Below are 18,816 nucleotides of genomic sequence, written 5' to 3' on the forward strand. Positions count from 1 at the left end.
GGGATCTTCCCGTACCAGGGCTTGAACCCGTGTCCCCTGCATTGGCAGGCGGATTCTTTACCACTGCGCCACGAGGGAAGTCCCTTTTCTCAGATTCTTTTCCAATATAGGTTATTACAAGATAATGAATATAGTTTTCTGTGCTCTACAATGGGTCCTTGTTGTTTATCTCTTTTATATATAGTGGTGTGTATCTGTTAATCCTAAACTCCTAATTTATAACACCCCCTTCCCCTTTGGTAACCATAAGTTTGTTTCCTATGTCTGTGAGTCTACTTCTGTTTTCCAAATAAGTTCATTTGTATCATTTATTTTAGATTCCACAACTAAGTGATATCATATGATATTTGTTTTTCTCTGTCTGACTCACTTCACTTAGTATGATAATCTCTAGGTCCATCCATGTTACTGCAAATGGCATTATTTCATTCTGTTTTTTATGACTGAGTAGTATTCTGGTGTGTGTGTGTGTGTATGTGTGTATACACACATACACACACACACACACACACACACCAAAATATGTATATACAGGAGATATATATATATATATATATATATATATATATATACACCACATTTTTATTCACTCATCTGTTGATGGACATTTAGGTTGCTTCCATGTCCTGGCTATTGTAAATGGTGCTTCTATGAACATTGGGGTGTATGTATCTTTTCGAATTCGAGTTTTCTCCGGATATATGCCCAGAAGTGGGATTGCTGGATCATGGGGTAGCTCTATTTTTAGTCTTCTGAGGACCCTCCATACTTTTCTCCACAGTGGCTGCACCAATTGACATTCCCACCAACAGTGTAGGAGGCTTCCCTTCTCTTCACACCCTCTCCAGCATTTATTGTTTGTAGGCTTTTTGATGATGGCCATTCCGACCTGTGTGAGGTGATACCTCCTTGTGGTTTTGATGGAGAGTTTGAAGCAGGGTTGACATGATGCCCATAGAGCACTTGGCCCAAATGTGTCCATATCCTTCGAAATATTTTGGACAGTATGTGCACATGGCAAGTGTGACAGAAAGTGTCGCTGTTGCTATAACGCAGTGATTGCTATTTCTAATTCATAAGTTACAAACTTAAAGCTGTGCTGAGCGCAGTGCCTAGCACATAGTATTATCAAAGTGTTCTTTCTTGTTGCTGTTATTATTATTATTCATGATTGTATACTTAAGTATTCCAAGGACAGCCCTGTAAATGCCAAGTAAGCACCGAATAGAGCTGTGCGTTACTTTTAGTGCTTTTCCTGCTGTTATCAGTGGGAGGAGACCGTGCCACCTGGGGGCCTGGTCTGTCCTGCCTAAAGCTTCACCGTCACCTACCCAGAAAGCAGGGGCTACGGGCCCGGTGGACTCAGTTTACCGGCCCGGACTGGGCGCCGGGATGCGGGATGTGGGATTCAGGATGTTCCAAGTGCGATGTGGGATGCGCGATTCGGGGTGCGCGATGAGAGCGGATGCGGGATGCGGGATGGGTGATGCGCGCGGGGGGCGCTGCCTCGGCGAGGCGCACTCCGGCCGCCAGGGGCCGCTGCGGAGCCGCCCTTTTGTGGTCCTGATGCTGGAGCGAGCGGGCGCGCGGAGGAGGGAGGAGGGCGCGGGGACGGGGCGGGAGAGAGGCGGGAGGCGGCGTCCGTCGCTCCAGCTGCGAGTCCGCCCGCCGCCCGCCGCCGCCGCCGCCGCCGCCGCCGCCGGCTCGGTTCCGCGCCCGCCGCCCGCCTTCGCCCGCCATGGCCCGCCTAACGGAGAGCGAGGCGCGCCGGCAGCAGCAGCAGCTCCTGCAGCCGCGGCCCTCGCCAGTGGGCAGCAGTGGGCCCGAGCCCCCCGGGGGGCAGCCCGACGGCATGAAGGACCTGGACGCCATCAAGCTCTTCGTGGGCCAGATCCCGCGCAACCTGGACGAGAAGGACCTCAAGCCGCTCTTCGAGCAGTTCGGCCGCATCTATGAGCTCACGGTGCTCAAAGACCCCTACACGGGCATGCACAAAGGTGGGCACTCGGCCCCCTCCCTCCCCTCCCCTCTCCTCCCTCGGCCTCCCCACCCCACCTTCCGGCATCTTCCCCCCCCCCCCCCAACCCTCCTCTCCTCACCTCCTCCCTCTGCCACGGCATCATTCCCCCCCCCCCCCCGCAAACCCTGTTCCACCCACCCCCTCCTCCCCCCTCTGGGGGTGCAGCTGACAGATCTGAGCTGGCCCCCTCCCCTCCTCCGCCCCCTCTCCCTCCCTCCCCACCTTCCGGCATTCTCTCTCCCTCTCCCTCTCAATCTCTCTCTCTCCCTCTCTCTCTTCTCTTTCCTTTTCTCTCCTCTCCCATCTCCCTCTACCTCCCATCCTCCCCCCCCAGCATCCTTCTTCTCTCTCTCTCTCTCTCTCTCTCTCTCTCCCTCTCCCTCTCATTCCCTCTAGACCCCCACCCCTTCCTCCCTCCCTCACCACTCTTTCCTGCCCCTTTGCTCGGGGAGCTGCCTGAACACTGCCACCCCTCCCTGACGACCCCCCCTATCCATTCATTCGGCCTCTCCAGGCCCCGTCGGGGAAGTTTGCACCTCTGGACTCCATTGCTTTGGTCATTTTCACAAAGCCAGGCCGGTGGGGCAGGTCCAGCCGGCCACGGGGGACACGGATGCCCAGGATCCCGGGCTAATCGGTAACTACAAAGAAAGCGGGGTGGGGGGCTGGGGTGCAGGCAGCTAAGCCAGTCAGGGGGAGCCCCAGCCTCGGGTGGTTAAAAGGCTACCGTTTGCCCTCCCCGCTGCCCACCCTCTCTGTCTGGAGCAGCATCCCCCCTCCATTTCTCTATGGCCCCCCCACCCTGAATGCCGCCTCCACCTTTGGCTCAAGTTAAAACTGGCCAAGCCTGTTAGCAGTGTGTTGAAGGCTGAGGCCAAAGACGATGAGCCTGGACCGTCCATCTGGCAGAGCCCAGATCCTGGGGTGGATGAGAAGGCGTGGGCGACCTGTGAGCCCAGCGGGGGAGGCAGGTGGGGTGGGGAGGCCTGCCCGCCTCCCTGCCACCTGATTCTCTGATGGCATGCTGGGAGGGGGTGCCAGGGACTGTGGCCCCAGCCCTGGGCTCTGATCACGGCCCAGTATCCGAATGGGGGTGGCCCTGATAGTTCTTCCGGCAGGGGCTGGGGACTGCGGCTGGGGACGGTAGAGGCTTTGTGCTGACACCCCAGGCGAGACCCTGGAGGGGTCTTGGGGGTGGATCAGGTCCCATGACCTATTTCAGGCCCCATTCATGCCTATCCTCCCTTCAGTGTGGCAGGCATGGTAAGCATGAATACGTGTTTGTTGAATGAATGGATGAATGAACGAGTGAATGAATCAATGAATGATGGGTCGGGGCAGGCCACAGGGAGGGTCTGGTGGGTTGGAGCCCAGGCCTGCCACTTCAGCTAGACCCTCCAGCCGGTACCCTGGGGGAGGAAAGCAACTCTTCCCATCCCCCACCTCTTTTCAAATCCAACCATCACCAAAAAAAAAAAAAAAAAAAAAAAGGGCCTGGAAAATCTAACTTCTCCCTGTGGACTAGGAGGGCAGAGGGCTTGCTGTCATCCAGACTAAGGGGTCCACGGCTGTACGGAGGGCTGTTTCCACAGCCCTCACGCCCTGCTGTGTCCGAAGGGCCCTTTTCTAGAAAGATTCTGGCGGGGTGGGGGAGTGTCCACGTGGCCCCCCTGCAAACGTTGAATTGAAAGGCTGTCGGTGAGCTCTGGGTCAGGGAGACAGATGGGGTACGGGGAGAAGGAGACACCCGGTGGCCCTCCCCTCATTTCTCATTTTTAAATCTCCCCTGGAGACCCCTGCCGCCCCCCGCAGCGTGGGAAGGTGAGGGAGAAACTGTGGCTGGATTTTCACCTGGCCGGAGCCTCAGTTTACCTGCTGTTAACAGAGCAGGGTCTCATGAATGTGGGTGGGGTTATTTTTTTCTGGCTGGAGAACGTTGGGATGGGGGCATCTCAGGGTGTTTCCCATTTGCAATCTTTCCTTGGAGGGTGAAAATTAGGAAGTTGGGTGTCCATGACACCTGGCCCTCAGCCTCCACTTTGCAGGAGACTTAGGTCGGGCTGAGCCCGGGATGCAGGGCCTGGGGATATGGGGGGTGGGGGTCTTCCCCTTCTATCCCCCCCACCCCAATACCATCAGGACCCGAATGGTTCCCCCTCCTGATCCTACTTAGGCTGGGCCTGGCAGGACCTTACCTGTGGATGGGAGCTGGGGGGAGCTGAAGGCCAGCAGCTGGGATCGAGGCCTGTTTGTGGGGCTCAGCTGTGTGACCTCTGGCCAGTGGCTGCCCCTCTCTGGGCCTCAGCCAAAGGGAAGTGGAAGGAGAACTGGGAGGTTGTGGTGTGGGGATGAGCTCCAGGCCCCTCCTGCCAACGCGTCTCTGGTTTCGTTTCTGGGGAGCCTACAGGGTGCAGGGTGCCTGCCGGGGGTGCTGGCTGAGAGCCGTGGGGTGGGAGTGTGGACCCCCGGGTTGTGGAGAGAAATCCCCTGAGAGCTTTCTGGGCTGCCGGAGGCTGGGCACCAGGCGAGCTGAAAGGGCCAGAGTGAGGTGAAGTGAAAACACCCCGTGGGGTCCCCGTGACCCCAGCACCCAGTGGGAGAAGGACCATCCGGTATCGCAGTATTCTTATGATCACCGTCGCACCTTTAATTTTCACATTTGGGGGCCTGTTTGATGCCCAGTGAAGGGATCATTACTGCCGTGGGCTTGTGAGCGCCTGTGCATTTCATGCAGAAAGGGAAACTGAGGCTGGAGGGGCAAATACTGGGTCCCAAGGACCGGCCAGAGCTGCCCCCCAGCTGTCACCCACCTGTCTCTCTCCCAGGCCAGAAGAAGCAGAAGTATATCTGTGCGGTGAAGGGGCGACAGTGTCCCCCAAGCTGAGGACGAGGACCCCCCCCACCGCGGTGGTGTTGGGGGGGGGGAGGGGAGGGGGCGGGGCTGTGACATCTGACAGCCGTGGCCAAGGGTGGGGGGTGGGGGCACTCCATTTCCTACGGGCCTGTGCTGGGACCAGGAGAAAGGCAGGGAGTCCAGCCGGGTCCTTGGGCTCTGGGGTTGGGGCAGTGTTGCGGGGAGAAGGCAGGGCGGGAAGTGAAGATTCCTCAGGAACACGGCAGGCCCCTGGGTGCTGGCTTTTTTTGTTTTTAAGAGAGAGAGATGGAGACCGAGGTGGAGAGACACAGCAAGAGCAGAGAAGGAGAGAGATGCACAGAGCCGGAGGGAGGGAGAGACCCAGGGAGCCTCCCCGAGACCCCCCCCCCCAACACAGGAAGAGGCAGAGAGAGGGCGGGAGTGGGGCAGAGCTGGAGAAGGGGGGGCAGGGAGGCCACGAGACCTTCCCCCCCCCCGCCCAGATCGGCGCCCCATCCAGAGAAAGGAGGCCTCCCCGGGGGCTCCCAGCCCAGCCCGGGGCTCAGGCCAGGCACTGGGGGGGCTCCCACCGGCCAGTGTCCAGTCATCACCCCCTCCAGTCACCTGCTGGGGGACAGGCCCCCTCTGGGACCCTCCCTCCGAAGGCGCTGGGTGCACGTGGGGTCCCCCGAGGTGCCTGGTGTGGCTCGGGTCGTCCCTCTCCCGATCGGGCTGAATATTAATACCCAACCTGCCCGGGGCAGGCGCCTGCCAGAGGGCTCGTCCGCTGCCGCGCGGGCCCCCATTTATGGTAATCACATATATATTTGCATGTTAATGACAATATTTGTCTTAAAGCGGAGGTTGTGAGGGGGGCCGGTGCAGGTGGAGGGGGCGGGTCGGGGGCCTACGGTTTCCATGGGAGCACCAGCTGCTCGGCTGGCGGCAGGGGGGAGGCTGGAGCACGCCGCGATTGAGGCGTGAGATTCCGGGTGTGACGTGCCAGCCCCAGGGAGACGGCGGGCTGGGCGGCCGGCAGGCGCTGCCTGGCGGGGGGCGGGGGACGGAGGGAGGGGACAGCAGCGGCGGGGGCGGGGGGGGCTGGGGAGAGCCACCAGGGCTGGCTGTGTGGCTTCGAGCCAGGCACACCCCCCTCAGTGCCTCAGTTTCCCATGCTGATGGGTTTACCAGGCTTTTCTGAGGGTGACTGACATCGTTTCTGCCTTCCTTCAGGCTGAGGGCATTGATTGAGCGCCTACTGTGTGCCGGCGTTGGTGCGGGGCTGAGATTCCGAGCAAACAGGAACCCCTGTGTGGTACGATGGAGTCAACAAGCCGTAAATCCATCTACCCCTATGACCAACATTTATTGAGCACCTGCTGTGTCCCAGGCCCCATCCTGGAGCCGGGATACAGTGCTGGGCAAACAGATAAAAATCCTCTCCCAGACTCCTCCCACCCCCCAGATCCCATATGGTGGGGGACACGGTGAGGAACCAGGAGGTTACAAGGCACTGACGTCAGGGCTGCGATGGGGGAAACACACCAGCGGGGACAACCCAGAGGAGGCCCCAGCCTCCGCAGCGCTGTTATCTATAGAGTTGGGAGGCCGGCGGGGCCTCCCATCTCAGAGAGGGTTGGGGGATGTGAGGACTGGAATGGTGGTTAAAGTTCTTGACACAGGGCTTGGCACAGAGCCATGCTTATTACGCAAGTAAGATGAGACCTGAAGTGCGGGAAAGATCTGTTGACGGGGAAGCGTGTTCCTGGTAGAGTATGTGCAAAGGGCCAGGGCAGTGCCGATGCTGACTCTGGGGAAGTTCAAGCAGGGGAAAGACAGAGTTTTTTCCCTGGTGGGAAAACAGCAAAGAGTCCTGGGAGCCCCAGGGGCCCCTTCTGATGTGAGGCGTATCTGGCAGGGCTCCTCTGAGAAGTTCTGGCATGGGGGGGTGGACCCACGAGGTATCTCTGAAATAGGTCGGTGACTCTCTCTCTCACCCCTGATGTTGGCAGACGAGACCCTCGCCATTAGGAGCACTCAGTTGGACCACACTCACTAACTTAGCCAGCACTTCCTGAAAGTGTTGGGGCCTTGCCTTGTACTAGGCAAGAGAGATCTGAGACCCCTCTGATTGGTAGACAGAGCTAGACATTGGCACCTATAGCTGGAATGGTCAGGGTTGTATGAAAGGGAAGGGATGCAGGGTTGAGGGAACTGGATAGGAAGTTGAAGGCTCTGCCTGGGGACTCTGGCTGCATAGCAGATGGGCATTAGAAGTGGGGTTTTGAAGGATGAATAGGAGCTTGCCAGGTGGAGAAAGCATTTCATGTATTTATTCACAGAGCACTTTTTGTTGTTGTTCTGGACCCTTTTATGGGTGTGAAAAAAAGCAGTGAGTCAGCTAGGTGGATGTCTCTGTCCTCATGGATGTAGACAGAGGGAACTGGGTTTGCAAAGGCCTGGAGGAGTGAAGGGGCACAGATGGAGTAGAGGAGGAATTAGGTGAGGCATGGCAGGTGAGGCCAGAGAGTTGGCATGGGCTGGGCCCTGAAGAGCCTCTTATGCTGGACTGAGCTTGGACTCTTTCCTGAGGACACTGGGGAGCCATGGAAGAATATGGAGCAGAGGAGGATCTCAGACCTGCATGAAAAGGGAGCTTCATGTCCTGTTAACTGTCATGGCCACCACTGGCCTCTTTCCAGCCTCCCAGCCTTGTTCAGCATACACACATTTCCTACATACCTGGATGGGTACAACAGAAGCTTCCCCTTGGGGCGAGGCTCACAGTGTGGGACAAGAGGGTCACAAAGAAGCAGACATGTGCTCAGGTCGCAGTGAACCTGGGTTCCCCTCCCCCACATGGATAGGTGAGGAATTGGGGCTCAGAGACGGGCAACACCCAGACTCAAGTCACACAGCAGTAGAGCTAGGTGTCACACCTCCCAACCTGAGACTTGACCCACTTTGGAAGATAAATAAAGGAGTCAGAGAAAGAGATGTGATTGTGGAGACATAGACTCAGGATGACAGCCATCCAGGGATGCTGGCTGTCCTTGTCCAGGGCCAGAGGGAGGGGCTGCTAGGTTTGGAAGACACTGGCCTATAGCAATAGCTGTGTTGGTCTGGGGTCATGGTCATCATCACTGACATGTAAGCTCTGCGAGGGCAGGGACTGTGTCTTGTTCACTGTTTTGAAGTGGATCTTGTGGATGAACCAGGGCCTAAGGAAATGAGAGGATGGGAAGGTGAGGGAGTGGTTGGATGTGGGGCGGGGGCTGGTCAACAGGTGGATAGATGGATACATGAGTAGATGGCTCTAGGTATGAATGGACGGATGGGTGACAGTGACTTGGTGGCTGTATGAGCGCATTGCTGGATGAAAGAGTGGGTAGAGAGATGAAAGGCTGAATGGATTGATGGATGGGTGGGTGGGTGGGTGGGTAAATGGATGGATGAATGGATGGATGGATGGATGGTTGAATGGATGGATGGTTGGATGGATGGATGGATGGTTGGGTGGATGGATGGATGGATGGATGGGTGGATTGTGGATGGTTGGTTGGATGGATGGATGGATGGGTGGATGGATTGTGGATGGATGGGTGGATGGATGGATGGGTAGGTGGTTGGATGGATGGATGGATTGTGGATGGATGGTTGGATAGATGGGTGGATGGATTGTGGATGGATGGATGGGTGGGCGATTGGATGGATGGGTGGATGGATGGTTGGGTGGATGGATGGATGGATGGTTGGATGGATGGATGGATGGTTGGGGGGATGGATGGATGGTTGGATGGATGGAGGAATACATGGGTAGAGGGGTGGATGGATGGGTAAGTGGATGGATAGAGGGACGGATGGCTGGATGGCTGGATGGCTGGCTGGATGGGTTGGTGGACACCCCTCCAACATTTACCACCTCCCTCACCACCTAAATGGGAATGACCATCAGCTTTGCAGCCAGACAGCCTTGGTTCCTATTCCTGGCTCTGCTTTTTATTTCTGTGTGATCTTGGACAAACCACCTTATCTTTTTTCTGAGCCTTAGTGTCCTCATTTGTAAAAGAGAAAGAATATCAATAGTTGTCTTACAGAGTAGTTGTAAAAATTAGAATTAATTTATAGAACGTGGTTAGTGCAATCACTGTCAGTAGTGTCTTGCGTATACTTGGTGTCAGTAAATGGTTGGGTAGCCAGATAGTCAACAACTGTTTGTCAAGTCTCTGGGATGTGCCAGAGCTGGGCTCTGGGGGACACAAAGCAATCTGGGGGGAAGAGAGATTGACAATAAATGAGCAAACAGATGAATATGATTTGGGTAGGAGAGAGTCGCTCTGGAGGAAGTAAAATGAGATGTGTGTTGGAGGGTGACAGCTGAACTTGGGTGACTGAAGATGTCAGGAGGTGACATTTGGGATGAGACCGGCATTACAGATGAGAAAGCTGTTGTTCTAAAGCCAAGGGAAAGTCATTCCAGGAAGCGGACATGGCATGTGCAAAGCCCCTGAGGTCAGAATTCGTTTGCTGTGTTGGGAGAATAGTGGCCTGTGTGTCTCAGGGCCCAAAAATCTGGAGGTACAGAGCACAGCATGTGCAAAGGCCCTGGGGCAGGATGGGGCCTGGTGTATCGGAGGAACAGTGGAGATTTCTGCCACCACGGTTGAGCCCAGCTCCTCTGAGGGGCTCCTGAGAGATGGCGGTTTGCCTGCAGATGTCATGTAGAGTAGATTGTGACCTCCCCTAACTGTCCTCCTACTTCTCCCAGCAGCCTTTAAGGGTGGCGTCTTCACTTCTGAGAGGTGGGGAGGGGGCACTCATTATGTCCTTGTCCCTGACCCTCTGCTAGGAGGAGGGACCCCAGGAGGCATTCTCACCACAACTAGGGGACTCCCGAGCAAACTTATGGGGAAAGGCAGGCTCAGAGAGGCGAGGGCACCTCCCCAAGGGCACACAGCATGTTCATCATAGCAGTGTCTACGTTGGAAGGGTTTTGGTGTCATCTAGAGCTACTCCGAGTGGGTGGGCAGGGCTGCAAGGTCATTTCTTCACGTACCTACCCACCCCCTCTCTCAACTGTTCTTTTTTTTTTGTCCATATTATGTGCCACTTTTTTTTTTTTTTCTTGCGGTATGCGGGCCTCTCACTGTTATGGCCTCTCCCGTTGCGGAGCACAGGCTCCGGACGCGCAGGCTCAGCGGCCATGGCTCACGGGCCTGGCTGCTCCGTGGCATGTGGGATCTCCCCGGACCGGGGCACGAACCCGCGTCCCCTGCATCGGCAGGCGGATTCTCAACCACTGCGCCACCAGGGAAGCCCTATGTGCCACCTTTGAGTGAACCAGACCTACTGTGCCCACGAGGAGCACAGTGTGCTGTGAGAAAGTTGTCAGGACAGCTGAGTGGTCCTAAGAGTGGTGATTTAAAAAGTCAAATCGTCATCTCTTGGTCGGGGGAGATGAGGAGGAGGAAGGGGTCCAGTGAGGTGGGTCTCACCCACAGCGATCCTGCCCCCTGGGGGACACTGGGCGTTGTCTGGGGACATCTGTGATTGTCATGAGTGGGGGTGTCCGGGCTTTGGCTGGGGACCAGGGAGGCTGCTCCACACCCTACAGCACCCAGGATGACCCCCACAGAGGGTGACCTGGCCCTGATGGCAGCAGTGCCGAGGGTGGGACCCCGATCTAGGATCACACCAACATTCTGGCCTGAGCGTTTGGTGGTAAGGGTGGTGTCATGTAGACAAGCCCTCGGGTGCTCAGGATAGAACCGTGGAGTCACCCTCACTCCCCTGCCTCACACCTCTGCGCCCCGTCCCTCCCTCCTGATGGCTCTGCCTTCTAACCTCCACATCCACTCACTCCTCCCCCCAACTCTGTCCACCCCATCACTGCCCACCTGGACTGGCTTCGTCTCCTCCACCCTGGTCCCTCGTCTCCCATACTCACCACCCACTGTCTGTCCTCCCCACAGCAAGCTGAAGGTGCCTGTGAGCACCTGAGCCAGACCCCACCCCCTCCTCTGCCCACAGCCCTCCAGGGTCCCACCTCCCTGGGGATAAAAGCCCAAGTCCCCTCCCTGCCCTCCCTTCCTCCCTCTCCCCCCCTCGCTCACTCTGCTCCAGATACACGGGCCTCCTGGCTGTTCCTCCAACACACCAGGCATGGTCCTGCCCCAGGGCCTTTGCACGGTCTGTGCCCTCTGCCTGGACCACACTTCCCCCAAATAATCACATGCCTCCTCCTTCATCCTCTGCCAACTTCACCTTCTCAGTGAAGCCATCCTGCAGACATGATTTATAATCTCAGCCACTCTCCAGCACTCCAAACGCCTCTTCCCTGCTTTCCCCCCCTTTTTTTTTCTGTGAAAATGAGAACTTCTGATGTACCATAAATTTTACTTTTTATTTTATTGGTTTTCCTCTCCTCCCAAAAGACTAGAAGCCCTATTAAGATGGCATATTTCTGCCTTTTGTGTTCACTGATAGGTCTCGAGTGCCTAGAAAAGTACCTGAAACCCAGCAGGTGGGTGGGTGGATGCACGGATGTATGGATGGATGGATAGATAACTTGATGTGTGGATGGATGAATGGATAAATGAATGAATGATGGATGGATGAATAAAGTAATGGATGATAAATAAATGGATAACGGATGGGTGATGGATGGATGGACGGGTGGATGGGTGGATGGATGGATGGATGGATGGATGGATGGATGGATGGGTGGATGGGTGGATGGATGGGTGAGTGCACGGATGGGAGAATCACTGGTGCAGCGATGGTGACTAAATCCGCGGGAGGAGTCAACATGGCCGCAGGCAGGAAGCTGGGGGTCTAGGTGAGCCCTGAGAAGCCCCAGTGTGTAAGGTGGGGGCAGAGGAGGAGGGAGAAACAGAGGCTAAGGAGCAGCAGCCCAGAGGTAGGTCAGCCCAGAGATGGTGTGCCCGATGGAGTGTGATCCCTGGGTCCTAGGTCTTGCCCTCTTGGACAGGAAGCAATGAGTTTATAAGCAGAGGGAGGGGCCCATCAGCCCCACTATTCTCAGCAAAGTGGGGGACGGCTTCAGGATGAGAGGTTGGACGAGGAGGTGGAGAGGGTGACCAGAGACGGGGGCTGGTGGAGAGGTGGCGCCACGGCAGAGGGGAATGTCTCCTGTAATCCTTAGTGGACGGTATTATTATTTTATGGATGAGAAAGTGGAGGCTCAGAGAGGTTGAGTGGCTGGCCCTAGATCACACAGCAGAAGGGCATCGGGCAGAGTTAATTCCCCATCTTTAGTCCCTAGATTAGCACTGAATCGAAAGACCTTGAGCCTGGGGTGCCAGTGTGCGGTGGGTGGGGATCAGAGGGGTTTGAGACAAGGACTTTGCACAGTCGGTCATGGTTGGAGTCCTGGCTGGGGAGGGGAGGAGATGTTGGAGATCAGAGAAAAATGAAAAAGGCTATCTCTCCTGCTTTTGTTTCCCCAGCACAGCTGGCCCATGACAGGTGCTCAGGAAATATTGACTGACCTGATGCTGGGCATGGGGGTGGGGTGGGGGGAGGGAGAAAAATGAATCAAATGTAGTCGCCGCCCTCCAGGAGGTGGTCTTGATGTTAGCAGGTCAGTTTGGAAACAAAGTCATTCGTTCAGTCAGTATTTATTGAGCACCTACTCTGTTCCTGGCGCTATTTAAGTTCGGGGGACCCCAAACTGAACAAAACACAAACCTCCCCCCATCCTCTTGGAAGTGACATTTCAGTGGGGGAGACAGAAAAAAAAATTATGTGCCATTTGAGATGGTGACAAAGGCACGGCACGGGAAAAAAATAGAACAGGGTGGGGGGTGGTTGAGGAAAGGAATTTTTTTTTTTTCTTTTGGTTGCATTGGGTCTTCGTTGCTGCACGCGGGCTTTCTCTAGTCCAGCCAGGGCTACTCATTGCGGTGGCTTCTCTTGTTGCAGAGCATGGGTTCTAGGCGCGTGGGCTCAGTAGTTGTGGCTCGCGGGCTCTAGAGCACAAGCTCGGTAGTCGTGGTGTATGGGCTTAGTTGCTCCGCGGCATGTGGGATCTTCCCACACCAGGGCATCGAACGCATGTCCCCTGCACTGGCAGGCAGATTCTTAACCACTGCGCCACCAGGGAAGTCCCAGGACTGTCGTTTTAAACAGGGTGCTCCATGGAGGTTTCACTGAGGGGGTGACATTTGAGCCAAGACCTGAAGGAAGTGAGAGGGTGAACCGTGAAGAGATCTGGGGGAAATACATCCCAGAACAGCTTGTGCAAAGGCCCTGGGGCAGGACGGGGCCTGGAGTGTTGGAAGAACAGCCGGGAGGCCCGTGTGTCTGGAGCAGAGTGAGTGAGGGGGTGAGAAGGAGGGGGGAAGGCAGGGAGGGGAAAGGGGAGGTCGTTCAGGGCCTTGTGGGCCACGGGGAGGACTTGGGCTTTTACCCCAGGGAGGTGGGAGCTCTGGAGGGTTGTGGGCAGAGGAGGGACGGGGCCTGGCTCAGGTGCTCACAGCCGCCCCCTTGTGGCTGCTCTGGGGAGGACAGACTGTGGGCGCCAGGGCGTAGCTGGGGACCAGGGGGGAGGGGACTGAGTTGGTCCAGGTGGGGCTGGACCAGGATGGAGACCAGGAACAGTGGCCAGATTCTTACTGAGCACGTGCTGTGTGCTGGGCCCAATGCTGGACACTGGGAACACATAAGTGACTGGGACACTACCTGTCTGCACCCCTCTGACCCAGCATCAGTTGGGGATGGGGAGGTTTCCCTGAGGAGCAGTGGCTCAGTTGGGACCTTTAGGTTGAGGAGAAATGAGCCAGGCAAAGATGAGGGTGAGGGTGTGTGAACCAAGGAAATGGCAAGTTCAAAGGTAGTCAGTGAGGGACTTCCCTGGCGGTCCAATGGTTAAGACTCCGCAATCCCAATGCAGGGGGACCAGGTTCGATCCCTGGTCAGGGAACTAGATCCGGCATGCCGCAACTAAAAGATCCCGCATGCCGCAACTCAGACCCGGCACAGCCAAATAAATAAATATCAAAAGAAACAAAAATAAAGGCAGTCATTGAGAGGCCAGGCGTGGGGTGTGTCCAGAGTCAGGGTGCAGCCGGGGACACCACCAGTGTCCATCAGGGTCAGTCCCCAGACCTACCAAGCTGCCTGGGAAGTGACAAAAAGCCCAGCCTTAGGCATGAACATAAGGCCTATGAATAGGAAAAAAAAAAAATTGTTTTCCTTTTCATTTTTAAAACAGTTTTTTTAGTTCATTAGATCAATGTAACAAGCTCCAGCGACTGAGGTCGTCCCCAGTGCTCTGGAATTTTCTGGAACTCAGAAGCCCTTTACCCACCCCTAGTTTGGGTTTAGCACCAGGGGTTGTTTCTGACTTGCTGTATGACCTCAGGAAAGCTGCTCAGCATCTCTGAGCCTGGGTTAACTCATCTGGAACGTGGGGGTAAAAATAGTGTGAGAATCCAGGGATGGCGGGGAGAGCAGCTGCATGAGGGCTTGGCTCCGTGCACATGGCTGGTACCACTTGGGGGTTTTTTCGTCAGCCCTGCGGGGGTCCTTCCCACGAAGACCCCCAAACCCTCAGATCCAGCAGGGCCCAAACCGGGTTCCACCTCTTCCTTCCAAGCTGCTTCTCCTCTTGGGTCCCCATCTGTACTAGTTTCCTGGGGTAGCCGTTAACAAACGATCACAGATCCTCTCTCAGTCCTGGAGGCCAGAAGTCTGAGATCAAGGCTGTGCTCCCTCTGGAGGCTCCAGGGGAGGGTCCCTCCTGCCTCTTCCAGCTTCTGGGGAAGCTGTCCAGGATGATCTCATGTCAAGATCCGTACTTACACCTGCAAAGACCCTTTTTCCAAATAAGGTCCCCTTCCCAGCTTCCTGGAGTGGGTGGATCTTTTCTGGGAGGACCACCGTTCAGTGCCCAGAGATGCTTCTCAGCTTCGGGGCTTCCCTAGCCCTGTGTCTCCACCTCTGCCCCAGGCTGACAACACACAGGGGTGTGTCTATCTCTGCCTCTACCCAGCCTGGAGCCTTAGCATCACCCATTAGTCAAAGCACGGTCCCCAGAACCCCGGCTGAGCAGAGGCCTGTTGCCATGGAGGGACAATGGCCACCTCTGCCCCCTTCCTCAGAGAGGAGCATCCTGTGGGCTGGGGGAAGAGCCCTGTGTTGTGTGTCATGCAGGTGTGGGCTTAAGTCCTAGCCCTGTCCTATCTGTGGGTGACCTGGGCCACTGGGAACCTCAGTCTCCTCACTTGAAAGGTGGGCACTCTTCTCCCTACCTTCGTAGGCTCTGTGGGGTCGGCCTGGGTCTCCATGTTTGGGAGGCCTGTATTAATGGTTCAGTGTATCTGTGCATCAAACAGTTGGTGTCTAGACTAGATTGTAGGTGGCCCACAATGGTCTTTGCATGGATACTCTTAAGGCCACCTTTGTCTTAAAATATTAAAGGTGCGGAGTGAGTTCAGGGAAGATGGCAGAATTCTGCCACTCCACACCCCAGGGACCAGAGCCCCAAAGGTGCAGTAGATGGGAGTGAAGCCCGTGGCATCAGGTACCCCTGGCTTCAAATTCCAGCTCCTCCCCTTACCTGCTGTGCAATCATAGGCAAGTCACTTTGCCTCTCTGAACCTCAATTCCTCCGTACCATGCATAACACCTACCTCATAGGATCCCTGCAGAGAAGAGAGGGCCGTGGAGCCAGGCACCCAGGACAGCGAACGCCCTCAGTGTTCGGTGAATTGGCTGTTATTGCTACTACTGTTGTCTTATAAGAGGGGAAATATTGTGGTGCAGAAGGGCTGGGACTGGAGTTAGACCTCCAGGATTCAAATTCCACCTCTGGGACCCGTCGCTGTGTGACACCTCAATGTCTGGTGTCTCCGTTCCCCCTCTTAAAATGGGGAGAAAAATAGATACAATAGTGCCATTCTCTTGGGCTAGGCTGAGGGTTTGAAGGGTTCATATGGGTGATGTCTCTGTAAGATGCTTGGCAGTCAGTGAACTTCCACCATTACTATCATTATTACAACTTCAAGTCATGAAATTCCAAAAGCCGTGATCTTGGAGCAGAGAGCAGAGGATCTCGTCAAGAGGAGGGACCCTCAGGATTTCCCAGTAAAGAAGTTTCCTCTCTGGGGGTCTGCTGCTTGCTTGCCTCCAGGGACAGGGCACTCCCTCCCTCCAAAGAGAGCCATGATGAGGTGGATCTAGTTGTTAGACAATTTTCATATATTGAGGAAATCTCTTGTTTCCCAAGGATGCCCCATTGGTCCCTACTCCACCTGGGGTGTCGAGAGGTCAGCTCTTGCCCAGGCTTTGAAAAATGGGGGTGGGTGTGAAGGGAACCATAGGTTTGTCAAGTACTGAGCATTCTGGGTTGTTGGTTCTTGGAGGTGGGGCTGCCCTCTTGACCTGCCCCACCTCTACAGAACCCCAGGGCTCGGCCAGTGCGGGGCTTGGAGTGTGTGTTGCTGAACACCTGGTCCCACCCTCTTGTCATTGACGAGGCTGGTGTACAGGGTGAGGGTAGCCAGGGCTGGAATCTGCTGAGAGGCTCACCCATTGTGGGCACTGGCTGGGCTGAGATTTCCCTGGGAGGGTCCCTCTAGGACTAGGATGCAGCAAACCAGACCCCCTCAATTGAAATGGGGTCCACGGCCTCTTCAACATTTGCTCTAGCAGCACATTCTCTCAGAAGGGTGGGACTATTTTAAGGTTCCTTACAGGGAAGGTTAAGGCAGGGGCCTGTGACCCTCCACATAGGCCCGGGGGGCCTATTTCCCTCGTAGGCCCTGGGGGAAATTTTTAGAAAAGATGCAAACTGCAGGCAGTGTATCCCAGTGGTTAGCACACAGTTCGAGGCTCCTGACGGCCTGGGATGTTCCACTGTGTGACCTTGGGCAAGTCACTTCCCTCTCTGTACCTCAACCCCTCATCTGTAGAACGAGGACAATGCCAACAGCTCCTTTGTGGGGTTGTTGTGAGGATTAAATGAGTCCGTATTGACTATAAGCTTATTAGCAATAAAAACTAAGGAGCTTTATTAACATCATCACTAAAAGTCTGTGTTGGGAACTGTATTCGTTTGTTAAGGCTGCTGAAATAATGTGTTGCAAACCAGGTGGCTTAAAAAAACAGAAACGTAGTCTCTCCTAGTCCAACAGGCCAGAAGTCTGAGATCAAGGTGTTGGCAGGGCTGGCTTCTTCCTTTTTTTTCTTTTTCTTTTTTTTTCTTTTTTTGGCCGCACTGTGCGGCATGTGGGATCTTAGTTCCCCGACCAGGGATCAAACCTGTGCTCCCGGCATTGGAAGCGTGGATTCTTAACCACTGGACCGCCAGGGAAGTCCCAGGGGCTGGCTCCTTCTGAGACCATTAGGGAGAATCTGATCCCGGTCTTCCAGCTTCTGAAGGGGATGCTGGCAGTCCTTATGTTCTTTGGCTTGTCATACATCCCCCAGATTTCTGCCTTCATGTTCACATGGCGTTCTCCCTGCGTGCATGTCTCTGTGTTCAAGTTTTCCCCGTTTTATAAGGGTACCAGTCTCACATTGGATTAGGGTCCACCCTACTCTACTATGACCTCACCTTAACTAATTGCATCTGCAACGACGCTATTTCCAAATAAGTTCACATTCTGAGGTCCTGTTGGTTAGGAGAACAACATATGAGCTTGGGGGAGGAGGGGAACAATTCAACCGTAATAGAACCTGAAATTCGAGGCTCTATTATCCAGAAACTGGTGAACATGACACGTTTTCACCAATTAGAAAAGAGAAGCTAGGAGGCCGAGAAGAGATAGGGCCGAGAAAACAGGGAAACATTTCAGGACCAGGGACAGCGGCTCGCGTGCTTGTTTTGGTTTTTTTCTCTCGCTGCAAACCTTCCAGACCCAGAGGCTGGTGGAAGGTTATTCAGGGGTCTCACCTACCCTCCTAGGGCCAGCACACTCCATCTTCTGCATATAGGGCTCCCCAGGCAAGAAAGGACCTAAGGAGGAAGGGCTTTGCCCCTATTTTACATCTCCCTGCGGTCCAGTTTCTTGCCAAGCATGCCTATTTCTCTCAGTCTTTATGGCTGATTTTCGTAGTGCTTCTCCTTTCCCTGAAGACCTTGGGAGATTCTATTCAGAAAATAGAAACACCAAAAAAAAAAAAAAACAAAGTCGAAAGACGAGGCATGTATTGGAAGAAGACATGGGCATCAAATATAATCAAAAAAGGATAAGCACACGCAATTTATAAAGAGGGGATGTTTGTAATATATCTCAATTACAAGTTTTTATTCTGGTAAAATTGCATAGCAAAATTTACCAACTTAACCATTTTTAAGCGCACAGCTGAGTGGCATTTGGCACAGTCACATGGTTGTGCAACCATCCCCACCGTCCATCTCCAGAACTTTCTCATCTTCCCAAACTGAAGCTCTGTCCCCATGAAACACTGATTCCCCCTCCCCCTCCCCCAGCCCCCACCATCTCCTTCCTGTCTCTATGGATGTGACTCCTCTGGGTCCTGTGAGTGGAATCATAGTGTATTTGTCCTTCTGTGTCTGACTTATTTCACTGAGCATCAGGTCTTCAGGGTTCTTCCATGTTGTAGCAGGTGTCAGAATTTCTTTCCTTTGTGGTTATTTTATAGATGGACCACATTTTGCTTATCCATTTATCTGTTGATGGATATTTGGGTTGTTTCCACCTTTGGGCTGTTGTGAATAATGCCGCTATGAACACACGGGTGTGCAAATGTCTCTTCGAGTCCCTGCTTTCAATTCTTTGGGGATATATACCCAGAAGTGGAATTGCTGGATCATATGGTAATTCTATGTTTAACTTTTTTTAGGAGCTGCCAAAGTGTTCTCCACAGCGGCCGCACCATTTTACATTCCCAACACATTTAAATGTTTTTTAAATGCTAGAAGCTGTCCTCAGCTCTGCCTGGTGCCCCTTCC

General features: G+C 54.7%; 1 protein-coding gene across 9 annotated transcripts in view; it reads left to right on the forward strand.

Moving 5' to 3' along the window:
* Positions 1-1,686: 1,686 nt before the first annotated feature.
* Positions 1,687-18,816, forward strand: part of CELF5 (CUGBP Elav-like family member 5) — a 49,732-nt gene continuing 32,602 nt past the window's right edge. For 5 of the 9 annotated variants that reach the window (XM_067033122.1, XM_059060063.2, XM_067033124.1 and 2 more), the window contains exon 1: positions 1,708-1,997. In XM_067033122.1, coding sequence (XP_066889223.1) covers positions 1,739-1,997 — 259 coding nt within the window. In that variant the 5' untranslated portion in view covers positions 1,708-1,738. Of the gene's footprint in view, positions 1,998-2,444; positions 2,658-18,816 lie in introns of those variants that run through there. The other 4 variants (XM_067033123.1, XM_067033126.1, XM_067033132.1 and 1 more) reach the window with 4 other exon arrangements.

This window comes from Kogia breviceps, chromosome 4, assembly GCF_026419965.1.
Source record: "Kogia breviceps isolate mKogBre1 chromosome 4, mKogBre1 haplotype 1, whole genome shotgun sequence".
In the NCBI taxonomy this organism is placed as follows: domain Eukaryota; kingdom Metazoa; phylum Chordata; class Mammalia; order Artiodactyla; family Physeteridae; genus Kogia; species Kogia breviceps.